General features: G+C 39.2%; 1 protein-coding gene across 1 annotated transcript in view; it reads left to right on the top strand.

Moving 5' to 3' along the window:
- Positions 1–13,119, top strand: part of LOC124286379 (cyclin-dependent kinase 17-like) — a 93,160-nt gene that overhangs the window by 75,812 nt on the left and 4,229 nt on the right. Inside the window, 9 exon segments of the mRNA XM_046722741.1 lie at positions 158–214; positions 2,788–2,902; positions 4,279–4,373; positions 5,463–5,525; positions 6,283–6,406; positions 9,300–9,360; positions 10,211–10,270; positions 11,030–11,233; positions 12,454–12,496. Of these exon segments, the coding sequence (XP_046578697.1) occupies positions 158–214; positions 2,788–2,902; positions 4,279–4,373; positions 5,463–5,525; positions 6,283–6,406; positions 9,300–9,360; positions 10,211–10,270; positions 11,030–11,233; positions 12,454–12,496 (822 nt within the window).

The raw sequence follows: 13,119 nt of genomic DNA, 5'->3' as shown, positions 1-13,119 counted from the left end.
TCACATACCATAAAACCAGGCAATTTAGAAGAGAAGCCTGCTTTTTTCTCATTTTTGAAAGTTGATATTAATATGTATTGATTCTTTCTGCCTTTGAGAGCTTTCCTCACATCATAATATTGCTGAATTAATATTTTTCCTTTTTACCTTTTTACAGTCTGAAATTGGTTTTGGAAAGATTGAATCCTATACCAAACTGGACAAGCTTGGGGAGGTAAGGATTGCATTTATCGATGGATGATAGAGAGACACGATTACAAACTCCGACAAGGAGTCTGTTTTCTCATCCAACCAGTCTCTTATTGGGATTCTCAAGGGCCTATAACATCAGGATCCATTTTGGAGAATTGAAGAAAAATGTTTTACCTCATGCATGATAAGAGCACAATATTTTACATCCATATATGACGAGGAAGTTACTTGTGTTCATCAGGGGCGTGTGAATTTTCAGGGAAAGCAGCTTGTTTTTCTTAGCTCTTTCCTGAATAATAACGGAAGTTGAGAGATTGTAAAACACGAGAAGACTTCCGAAGGAGGCTTCAATGCTAGGTAGATTGCTTTTGCCCAATGGCCAAGTTGTTAGTGTCACAGTAAGTAATGGGTTTGAATCCCAAAGTAGGTGCAGTTTGTAAAGCTATCGCGGGCTGAAGTTTAGAGTGTGGTTGTTACAATGCTTGAAGTAACACAATGCTAAAACAGATTCTTAGACTAAACTAATTCAGCTGCAAAAGCTTGACAACATTGTCTTGAAACCTCCAGAACCCTTTTATTGGAGTACATTTTAACCTGAAAATCAGTTTTATGGTTATTGTTTTAAACGTAGCAAATAAACATTTAAGAACTTTAAGAGTTTATTGACTGTGGTTTATAGACTTTGTAGCTAATGATTTACAAACCATTTCCACATATCAAGTACAGAATCTAAATCAGTTATATAGTAATTGTTTTATAGTTCCCAGGATCTGTGACATTTATACTTATATTGTACATAGGCTATATTAGATTTCAACAAAAAATGTAAATTGGATATAGTTTATAAGAAGCCAAAAAGGTTTGGGTGATCATTGTTAATGTACATACGTTTCTCTTCTTTCCTTTTTTCCATTAAATGTATCAATTACATGTATCAATAACATGTATCAATAACATGTAAATCTGTAGCAAGGGGTGTTTTAAGTTGTGATAATTTGTTTCCAACCATTGCCATGAGAATATCCACAAGAGAATGTGTACTATGTTTAGCTACCAGAATACCAATTATTTCAAGCCCTGCCACAGACAGCATTGTGTTGATGGTTGTGAATTCTCATGACAATCAAGATCAGATATCACAGTCTCAAGCCAATCAGATATCAAGAATTAAGTCTCATACTATATCTGTGTGTCCACACGTATTCCAGTTCTAGTGTAATGTAACCATTTGTTTGTTCCATAGCCAGATATTGTCAGTGATTGGTGAGATACAGCAAGTTTGTAAATACACTCTACATCACTGATGTGAGCATCTGTAGACATCAGCTATTGAAGCCAGGCTTGATTAAACCTTGCTATGGTTGACTGACTCTGGCTCGCATGTCCCATCCATGAAGCATCAGTTGTATCCTGCCCGCCAAACTGACTTGCGAGTAAATTAGTAAACTGTTCTCAACTTAACAATGTTTTGGCCATTACTACTAGGACTTCCTACTTCCTGTTCCTCAAGGTCTGTGCTTGTGGAACTGTTCCAGTGCTGTTTCGTGAATTTTCATTTGGATGGTTTACTGCCATTATTTGGCTACAATATATTCTCAGCGTATCAATTTATGTCTCATTGGTTTTCAACTTGTATGCAACAAATGTGGTTAGAATTGATCTTCGGTACAGCAATGCTTGTCTTAAGAGGCTACTAACAGGATCGGGGGGGTCAGGCTCGCTGACTTGGTTGACCCATGTCATTGTATCCCAGTTGCGTAGATCAATGCTCATGCTGTTGATCAGTGGATTGTCTGGTCCAGACTTGATCAATTACAGACCACCGCCATTTAACTGGAATATCAGTAAATGCAGCATAGCCATGAGATACCTCATGTTATGTCCCCTGTCTGCCTCGGTCAGGTCCACAGTGTCACTGTTGTAACTCTTGTACTGTGGTGTGTACCCATAGCAGTTACAACATTGTTCACCGTTCCATTCCACTGAGTGATTTAAGGTTCTCTACGGGGACATTTATAGTATCATCATTGGCTAATCTCTGACACTGGACTGCTTTCAGGATTTGATAGGTGTCTTGGAATCCCAGAAACCTTTTATTGTTCCAGAACATGGTGTGGAAAAGTATGTAGTGTCAAGTTTTACAGTGATAATAGGTTCTCCTTTGGATACTTTAGATGTCAAACATCCAGTGTTCACATGACCTCTACTTCTACTGTCTCTATTATGCTGTGATGCAGCTTTATCAAATGTTACAACAGTCAACTGGAAAGTCTGATAGACTGATGTATACGGACATCATTCCAGCTGCTAGTAAGCTGCGTCTCTTGTTTTAACAAACCTGTTTGTGCTAGAAGGCTAATATCAGCAGCTGCCCTTGCAAATAAGCTGATTGTATTTTTGGTCAGTCAAAAGATCATCTCTCCATAACGAGTAGTGGGGTAGCCTTGTGGTTAGAGAGTTCACTTCAAACACCAGAAACCTGGGTTCAATTCCCCTCGTACAGTGTGAATCTTGTTTTAACAAACACTTGTTTTCATTTTACTGGAGTGTTGGTAAAAGCAGTATAAAGCCATACTCATTTGCTCATCTTTCCAGGGAACATATGCAACAGTGTTTAAAGGGAAAAGTCGACTTACTGACAACCTGGTTGCCTTGAAAGAAATCAGGCTGGAGCACGAAGAAGGGGCTCCCTGTACAGCCATCAGGGAAGGTGAGTTACCTGCCCTTCAATGCCAGACAAGTGAGTTATCTGCTCCTGAAAACAAGCAAGCTGCTGTCCAACATGTGATACCTTCATCACCCTCAAGCTATCATAGCTGTCACCCATGTGCTAGCAGCTGTTTCAACAATCTTGAAACTTACACTTCTGATCCCAAACACAGTGATATATATTTGTGTGACTATGTTTTGGGAATAATATTATAGTGATTTCAGAAAAGGTTGACAACTAATCTTTTTTTCCTTGATGAGGGGGGGAAGGAAGGGTTTTCTGTTAGTCTACAGGGACTTACCAATCTTGTTTATTAATTTATACAAGTTTTTTTTTATCCTTGATGAATTATGTATGTATTTTGTTAAATATAGTTGGAACAGCAAAGTTGAAACCAATACACTGTAGCCGGTAGGAGAGTATACAGTCATCACTTGTAAACATAAGGGTGATTCATGTATGTTTATGGGGTGCCCAACACAGTGAGGAGCTTTGATTAGCAATAGTACAGAGAGCTCCATGAACAGGCTGTCACTGTGAGGAGCATGGCTGCCGGGCAGTGAGTTATCTACACCTGAATTGCCATGATCAAAAGTTGTCTGCCCCTGTACAAGGGTTTGTAAGTTGTCTCCCCCTACACTGCCATCAGTGTTTTCAACCCAGCCATCACCACATTTAGATTCCCTTTAGTGTAAGTGATAGTAAATATTAGTGAAACTGATAAACAGGTCCCAGCTTGCAGGATCAGGGGCCTCTTGTCACTTCCAGCGATGTACACCAGTCCTGGATCACAGTGAATTAGATGGTTTATTTGTCTAAATCTCTGTTATACTGGCAAAGGTGTGTGATATTTAGAACTGTTTGTATGATCCCCAGGAAGCTGAGAATGAAAAGCTAATATACATGTTTGTTCAAATAACAAGGGTAATAATGCAGCGGTTTGGGCATGTTTTAGCTTTTGGAATTCAGGAATTATAATATTCACGTTATTCCAGTCTGAGTTGATATAGTGTATTCTGTAAGTAATGATATCTTTATGCAGGGTTCATAATACATTCACAGTTCCTTTACAATTACCTTCTGAAATGAATGTCTTAAAATTCAAGGCAACCAGATCTCAGATAATGCCCTATGATTTCTTCAAATAGTTTTGGTCAAATCAATATGTATGTCTTTAATCAAACCGCTTCAAATGTCACTGAATTTGAGATATTCAAAGTTGCAAGTCTCTCAAGAAAAACATGTTTAACATAGGTGTTTGTAAATATTTAGATAAATCAAATGCTATGTATGAGTGCAAATTGTAGGGAAAGTGGAATATGCACAACATAATAATTGTGGATGTACTTTAATCTGCCAACCTCTATCTGTTTCAGTGTCACTGCTAAGAGATCTGAAGCACGCCAATGTCGTCACACTACATGATATAATACACACGGACAAGTCTCTGACGCTTGTCTTTGAATATCTCGTATGTAGCACTCTCCTGTTGATTTTGTAGTGATGGTCTGCATTAGATGTAACACCTACTTATTATGGGAAGATTTGCCACACTTAAAACGATCTTGTCAGCTGAGATCTGTTATCTGTGCAAGACATTGATTTTTTAGACTACAGTGCCATGTATAAAATATTTGTGTCTAGAGATTAATGCATCACAGAACAAAAATAAGCATATTCTCGGAATAACAATACAATGCTTTTGTAGATTACAGAAAGCATGTACATATTTTTGTCACTGACCCTGTTCATGGTTTAGAGGATAGAGCATCTTCCATGATAACAGGGGGTGGACGGGTAGCCTAATGGTTCAAGCGCTTATGACTTGGGTTAAATTCCCCACATGGTTGCAATGTGTGAAGCTCATTTCTGATGTCTCCTGCCGTGATGTTGCTGGAATATTGCTCAAAGCGACGTAAACCATACTTATTCACTCATTCCATGAGAGTGGCAGGTCTGTGGTTCAGTCCCAACCAAAGATGTTAAAAATGGTACTTGTTATTACCCTGCCTGGTGATGAGCATTGAGGGGATATAGCAAGGATTGATCAGCTTGGAATATACTGTGTCTGAGTGAAGTATCAACATTAAACCACAACATCATATCCCTAACACATAAAACCATACTCTACTCACTCCATGAGAGTGGTAGGTCTGTGGTTCAGTCCATGTCAAATGATGGTACTGCCTGGCAATGAGCATTAAGGGGATATAGAAAGGATTGGCCAGCTTTGAGTCAGTACATAGAGTGAAGTATGGACATTAAACCACAGCATAGTGTCATCCTGTCAGTTGGCTATCACTATAAAGTCAGCATTACTCCAAGCTAGTAATACACACATGGAAGCACTTGACTATGTATGTGAACAATTTTGCTTCACATATTTTTCACATTAGTCTCCTAAGCTGAGTTTTTGTTTTTGATTTATTTACATCAGAAAGTTTTTGAATTGATGATATGTGGGAGTTTATGATGACTCATCTTTGTTTACATGATGGAGCTTCCTGCTAGGCGTCTCCTACTTGTTTGAAGAAGTCTTGTACATCCTTCCTTGTTTCAGGAAAAGGATCTCAAACAGTATATGGATGACTGTGGCAACATCATGAGCATGACCAATGTTAAGGTAGGTCACTGGATTTATCTCCCTTGTAAGGAAGTTTGTAAGTCAGTCTAATAATAGATTGCCCAACATTTGCTTCCAGATTTCATTAAAAAAAACATTCAAACTCTGAGTCTCCTCATCAGTGTATTTTTAACAAATTGTTGCTATTGCTTTTTATTCTTTCTTCAAAATAGATATAGCTGGAATATTACTTCTCTGAGAGGCCTTACCCATGAAGGTCCGGGTTAGAATGAGCCTTCAGTAACCCATGCTTGTCGTAAGAGGCGACTTAACGGATGGTCAGGCTCACTGGCTTGGTTGACACATGTTATCAGTTCCCAATTGCGCAGATCGATGCTCATGCTGTTGATCACTGGATTGTCTGGTCCAAACTCGATTATTTACATACCACCGCCATATAGCTGGAATATTGCTGAGTGCGGGGTAAAACTTAACTCACTCACTCACTCACTTTAAGAGGCCTTTTAGAAGTTGTAAAGATAAAGAAAAACCAAGTTCTGTGGATAGTCAACTGATGATAAATCGTAACTTGCTTGATAACAGTGTTAGTACCTACACCGAACCGTCACACTAATTGCAGTAAAGAAGTTGACTATCCATAGAACTTGGTTGTCCTTTAGCTGGAATATTGCTAAACAACAGACAAACAACACCAACAAAATTGTTCAGATTAAAAATGCAGACATTAACTCAGGTGAACTGATGATACACATAGAACAATGTAAGGAGTTCCTAATTCCTTGTATTTTTTTTCCAGATATTTTTGTACCAGTTATTACGAGGGTTGGCGTACTGTCACAAGCGCCGTGTACTCCATCGAGACCTGAAACCACAAAATCTTCTAATCAATGAGCGTGGGGAGCTGAAGCTGGCAGACTTTGGTAACTTTTACGACGTGTTCATATATCTGTAGAATAAACATAGCACACGAGACATATAGAGGTTTAATGAGCTCTCCTCATGATATACGTACAGTCTATGACTTCAGTGGCGCAGGGGTGGAAATAACCCATTGCCCGACGTCCGAGGCCAGTGTTTTTTTCTGTCTGGCAAGCAAATTTTTATATCACACTGTACCGGTGTCCAGTTGACTTTCCAATGTTAATTATGTTGTTTATTTTAAAAATTCAACAAGAAAACGGCTGGTATAGTGGAAAAATTATCAGGGCAAGTGATTTTACATGTGCCACTGTACAGGAGTACACTAGCAATTTTAATGTTATTTCCACCCCTGGTGGTGGTGGGGTAGCCCAGTAATTAAAGCGTTTGCTTGTCACACTAAAGACCCCGGGTTCAATTCCCCACACGGGTACAATGTGTGAAGCATATTTCTGGTGTACCCTGCAGTGCTTTTGCAGGAATATTGCTAGAAGTGGCGTAAAACGTAACTCACTCAGTCACTCAGTATGATTTCAGCTACAATGTCCGAACCCAGTAATCTAAGCGGGTAATCATTCATTTCAAAATTAGAGACGTGTGAAGGTCCGGGTTGGAACTGATTTTCAGCAACCCATGCTTGTCATAAACTAAAAGGCGGCAAACGGGATCGGATGGTCAGGCTCGCTGATTTGGTTGACACGTCATCGGTTCCAAATTGCGCAGATTGATGCTCATGCTGTTGATCACTGGATTGTCTGGTCCACACTTAATTATTTACAGACCGCCACCATATAGCTGGAATATTGCTGAGTGCAGCGTAAAACTAAACTCACTCACTCACTCTTGCAAATACTCTAATGCCAGGGAATGATTGATGGTGTATAATTGTAATTACCCTGTTTCAAAATGATAGTTTCCAAAGAATTCACATCGCAAACAGGTTTAAATCTTATAGTCAAAGTAAGTACAAAATGATTAAGGCTGAATAATTACTAGGCTCAAGCAGGACAAATTGGTTCAAGTAAACAAATGTTTTAATTATTCTTGTCTTAAGGTTAATACAAAGGGTTTTAACATCTTTCCTGATGCATTAATGAAGTATCACAATCTGAAATGTTTACAACAGAAGCATTGGGAGGTTTAAATAAAAAGAAATGTTATAGTGTCATCGCATTTGCCTGTTGGTCAAATAGACACTATACACTTGAATATAACTGGCGAAACACATTTGAAGCAACTGATGTCTTCTACATAAGCATACAGTTGGTAATGGTGAAATCGTTTAATCAGTTTATTCAACCTCAGAATGAACAGATTTGAGTGATTTCTCTGACCAAAACCATGTTCTAGTTATCAGGTAATATCTAAATAATTTTGCACTATGATCTATAGTCATGTCAGTGCTTAAAAACATACTCAGAATGACAAATGCAATCGTGGCTCCGAACAGCCAGCACAATATAGCGTGACATCACCATAATGGGTTCTCTCATGTAAGCTTCACTACAGAATGGTAATTGTGAGCTATATGCAGCATGAACTAACAGCTGGCAATGGCCGACATCCCCATGTGTTCTGTGTAATGTGATGAGGAGGAGCCAGCTTGGATGTTAAGGCCAGCAGCTCATGGCTGACATTTCCACATCCTGGCACCGTCTGATAACGGCAGATAAATGTTCGGAAGCTATCAGGGGGCTATTGGGCACATGTCACGTCATGACTCCATAGGGGTAACCGTATACATGCTCAACTCTACTTACCGTGGGTACATTGAACTTTAATGTCAACATATTGTATTTATTATACATTTAAAAGTGGAATTTGAGAATTTGTGAAATATGAATTGCAAGTGATCCCATGCATTTGATTGACTAACTGGGTAATCTGTTATGCATTTATTTTCCACTGAATAAAATTAGAAGACATCCGAAATGGTCTAACTGTTTCATGACAGTCAGGGAACTATTACTGTTGACTTAGCCAACACTTTGACATCTAGTTAATAAACTTTGAGTTTAAGAAGTAATGGACATAAGATCATGCTAGATTTGACATTTATACTTCAATAAAAGCCAAAAAATATTGAAGTCAATTCTTAATCAAATTTCAACTCTTGAAATAAATGTTTATTATCATGTTATGAAGACGCTGGTTTTTCAAGATGGCATCAATTATCATGTGAAAGGATAATCAATACAAGTTTTTACAAGTACATTTGAGAATATTGCTAAGGGAGTTGGCGATTGATAGTCTTCATTACCCAATCCAAGTCCATATAAACATAGGGGGTGAAACTGATGTAAGTCAAGAAGTGTTGATGTCAAAGTATTAATCTCATTACTATCAACACTTTATTGTTTCTACTTCATCAACCATGCCACAGTGCAACATGACATTAATAACAATGGGGTTTGATGCCATTAGCATTTGGGGTAGCGCAATGGTTAAAGACTTCTCCGGGTACAATTATCCACATGGGTACAATGTGTGAAGCCCATTTCAGGTGTCCCCCGCCTTGATATTGCTGGAATTTTGCCAAGAGCAGCGTAAATCTAAACTCACTCACTCATTAGCATTGCAACTTCCTTGCACATCACAATTCCGCAGATCGATGCGCATGGTGTTGATCACTGGATTGTCTGGACCAGACTCGATTATTTACAGACTACCACCATATAGCTGGAATACTGCTGAGTGCGGTGTAAAACTAAACTCACTCACTTACTCTTTACAGATCACATCAACAATGATGTGTGTACCACTATTATGTGGAGAGGGATGTAGGTTGTAATGTAGATCATTATAAAATAACTCACTTTCATCAAACGTTTTGGTAATCAAGACAAATAAGATTATGGTAAATATTGTCTTACATGTTTGTTTTTCATGTTTTAGGTTTAGCCAGAGCAAAGTCAATTCCAACCAAGACATATTCAAATGAAGTTGTCACATTGTGGTAAGATGTTGTTCCAGTATCAGGCAACATGTTTGTGGTTCATGAATGTTAAAAGTATTCATCAGAGAATTGTTAAATATTTGGTTAACATAATCCTTGGCAGACATTTCTTTGAGGGATTGCAGTCACCTTATTACTTGAATCATTTATCAGTGATGGGGTAAGTGGACAGTTGGCCCAGTCGTGCTGTACAGAGTTATGTCCCTTGGATGAGCCAGACATCATTGGTTTGGATCCCGAATTCACCCTGATAATGATTGTAGGTTTGAAAAGCAGGGGTGACCAAGTGACGAAAGCACCACGATTTGTTATGCAGAGTTGCATTCCTTGGTGTAGAAATGGTGTAGCAACAATAATAATCATGTATCTCTTGAAATAATCGAAGATTGGTCGCAGTGGCCAAACGACCAAGCAATCGATCACATTTTCTCATAATAGGAATAGAGTTTGAAATACTTAATGATGGAACATATCTAGGACGTTGTCAGGGCCAGAAAACGTGTTTAATTCTTAGAAAACACACTTCACTTTCTGAAAAGTCATGACTGAATATTTCTTGAAGGATCTGGGAAGTTTATGTTACACTGGAACTGAATCATTTTCCACTGGATGTGAAATTTGCAAATATAATTTGTGCAGTTTCTAAATAAAACCAAACAACAACCGAGAACCAAATGTTTTTTCTTTATACTTGTCTGCAACTACAACCTGAATAGGAAAATCTAAAAAATGACGCTAACCAATTTTTTTTCGACGATTGGTCGTTGGTATCGAACCAATCATCAATTGTGAGATTTCAACCAATTCCCAACACTAATTGTGTGACATAATCTTATGACTGTTATTGCAGGTACCGCCCACCGGATGTGTTACTAGGGTCCACAGAGTACTCAACACAGATTGACATGTGGTACGTTCCTCCCAAGTTTAGTCTCCATCAGTTTTGAGGATCATTCGCGCCCGCTTGGTCTTGTCTATGATTTGCATCCTCCAACTGCTACTGTTCTGTGTGTTTTCTAGGAATCATATCTTAGGTTTTATAATTATCTGGGTAAAAATTGGTCTTCAGTAACCCATGCTTGTTGAATATGGCTACTAAAGGGATTGTCAGGGGTGGTTAGGACGCTTGCTGACTTGGCTGATGCTTGTTATCGTATCCCAATTGCGTGGATCTAGCTTCACAATGTCAATCACTTGATTGTCTGGACTCCATTATTTACAGATGGCTGTCATACAGATTGAATATTGCCGAGTGCAGCATTTGACAAACTAACATCGTGATGCCAAAACTTTGAGATATTAATAATTTACGTCTTAAATGTTTTGGGTTGCATGTTAATGAGTGGTTATGTTTATGAAACAAGTTCTTCTCAATCTACTATGGGCAATCATTAATTGAATCATAAGTTTGGCAAATATAAATATGATTTGATTCCCATAGGAAATCTGGGTTCAGTAGATCTCACATAGTGTGTTTGTTGTAAGAGAGGTAATAATCACATGTGGACAGGCTTGATGAGTTTGGTGATTGTATGGAAAGGTGCTCGTAGTATCAATCACTGGTTCGGCAGATTCTTACACCTCACTGTTCAATCACTCACTCACCCAACCATCTTAACCACCCACTTACTCATTCACTCACTACAAGCTCCATGTTTTCTGTTTCCAGGGGAGTTGGGTGTATTTTCTACGAGATGGCATGCGGCAGGCCGCTGTTCCCCGGCTCCACGGTGGAGGATGAGCTCCACCTCATCTTCAAGACACTTGGAACTCCTTCAGATGAAGAGTTCTCAGGAATCTCGACCAATGAGGAGTTTGTCTCCTACAACTTTCCATTCTACAGACCAGAACCTCTCATCAATATAGCACCAAGGTCAGTCTCTTTTGTTTTATTAAAATATCGATGCTGATTAAATATTTTACTTGCTGTACCTGTATTTGGTTGTTCTGAGCAGAAGCTGCAGGTGTCCGACTAGACAAACATTTGAAATGTTTAACAGTAGTTGTACAGGATGTGGAATATGTTTGACCCCACATGTACACAGAATCTGGGGTAAATCTGACTTTTATGAACTGGGGACAGTTCACGCATCAGATCTGGGTTTGATTCCCCACGTGGGTACAATGTGTGAAGTCTATTTCCCTCATCCCCACTGGCGTAACGGGATCAGGTGGTCAGGCTCGCTGACTTGGTTGGTACATGTCGTCATATCCCAATTGCATAGATCGATGCTCTTGCTGTTGATCACTGGATTGTCTGGTCCACACTTGATTATTTCCAGACCGCCGTCATATAGCTGGAATATTGCTGAGTGTGGCGTAGAACTAAACTCACTCACTCACTGTCCCCAGCGGTGTAAAACCATGCTCACTTACTCACTCACTCATTGATCTGTTGTGATCATCTCCATTCCAACACCTTACCAATGGATGTAATCACCATAAATACAGAGGGGATGCCGGGGGTATATTCCCTTTTCTAGACACTGTTTCTGTCTCATCATTTGTATTTGTTTACTTACAACTTACTCATGAGTCTTGTATCTTGTATCTGCCTCTGAATGTCATAACCACACCTGACCGCCTCCGTGGTGTAGTGGTTAGAGTGTCCGCCCGGAGTGCGGAAGGTCGCGGGTTGATCCCCGACCGTGTCCCCTTGAGCTCTACTGAAGAGACAGCACCGCCTCCGTGGTGTAGTGGTTAGAGCGTCCGCCCAAAAGACATTAAAATATGGTACTTGTTGGTCCCTGCCTTGCGCTCGGCATTAATGGGTACAACAAGGACTGGTCGGCTCGAGGTCACTATAATGTGTCTGAGTGGGGTATTCATGCTTCACTGCGGCATGGTATCTCATTGGGCTAGCACTATAAAACCAGCTTTAGTCTGGGCTAGTACACGCAGCCGCACATACACATACACACACATGCACGTCGTCATATGAGCGAAATATTCTCAAGCACGACGTTAAACCCAATTCCACCACCATAACCACACCTCTTCAGATCACCACACTGAACGGTACTTTAACTATTCTTTTAATGACACACTCTCTGTCAATGATTCGTTTGACTCTGTAAATACCTCTCCTTGCAGATTGGATTCTGATGGTTTAGACATTCTAGCCAGATTTTTAAAGGTAAGAAACACTGAACTTTATACATACCTTTTGACAACTGAACTGTTTAATAAGGATTTTCCACACTTGAAAACAGTTAAGAAGTCACTCATCAAATGTCCAAGTCAACAGGGTGATATATACTGAACCCCATTGAAAAGGTATATTTGATTTTTGTTAAACTTTGTCAAAATGGCCTGGAATTTTTGTTAAACTTTGTCAAAATGGCCTGCAATCAAAATGTTTTCTGAGTTGTCAGGCATGAAATAATCAAACACAACAATGTTGTGTTATAGATTTGAATCTCATTTGGTGCGTTACAGGACGCAGTTTAATATCTGGCATGTATTTGTATCTTCCATGTGGAATTTGTCGATTAAGTGGTACAAAATGAATAACTATGTCATGCTGTAATATGGCTGATATATTGCAAAATTCCTCCTGAAAGTCAACTCTCTCCTTCACTGCTTACTAGTGGTTTCCGATTAATTGAAATAATCGAAGATTGGTCGCAGTGACCAAACGACCTAGCAATCGATCACGTTTTCTCATAATCGAACATAAACGATTTTGGAACTACTGTTTTAGTCTTTAAAATACTTGACAATGGAACATATCGTTGAAGTGTCAGGGCCTGAAAACGT

Source organism: Haliotis rubra, unplaced genomic scaffold (genome assembly GCF_003918875.1).
Source record: "Haliotis rubra isolate DU_JTF1 unplaced genomic scaffold, ASM391887v1 Scf381, whole genome shotgun sequence".
NCBI classification, from domain to species: domain Eukaryota; kingdom Metazoa; phylum Mollusca; class Gastropoda; order Lepetellida; family Haliotidae; genus Haliotis; species Haliotis rubra.
This window is presented reverse-complemented; position numbering and strand designations above follow the sequence as displayed.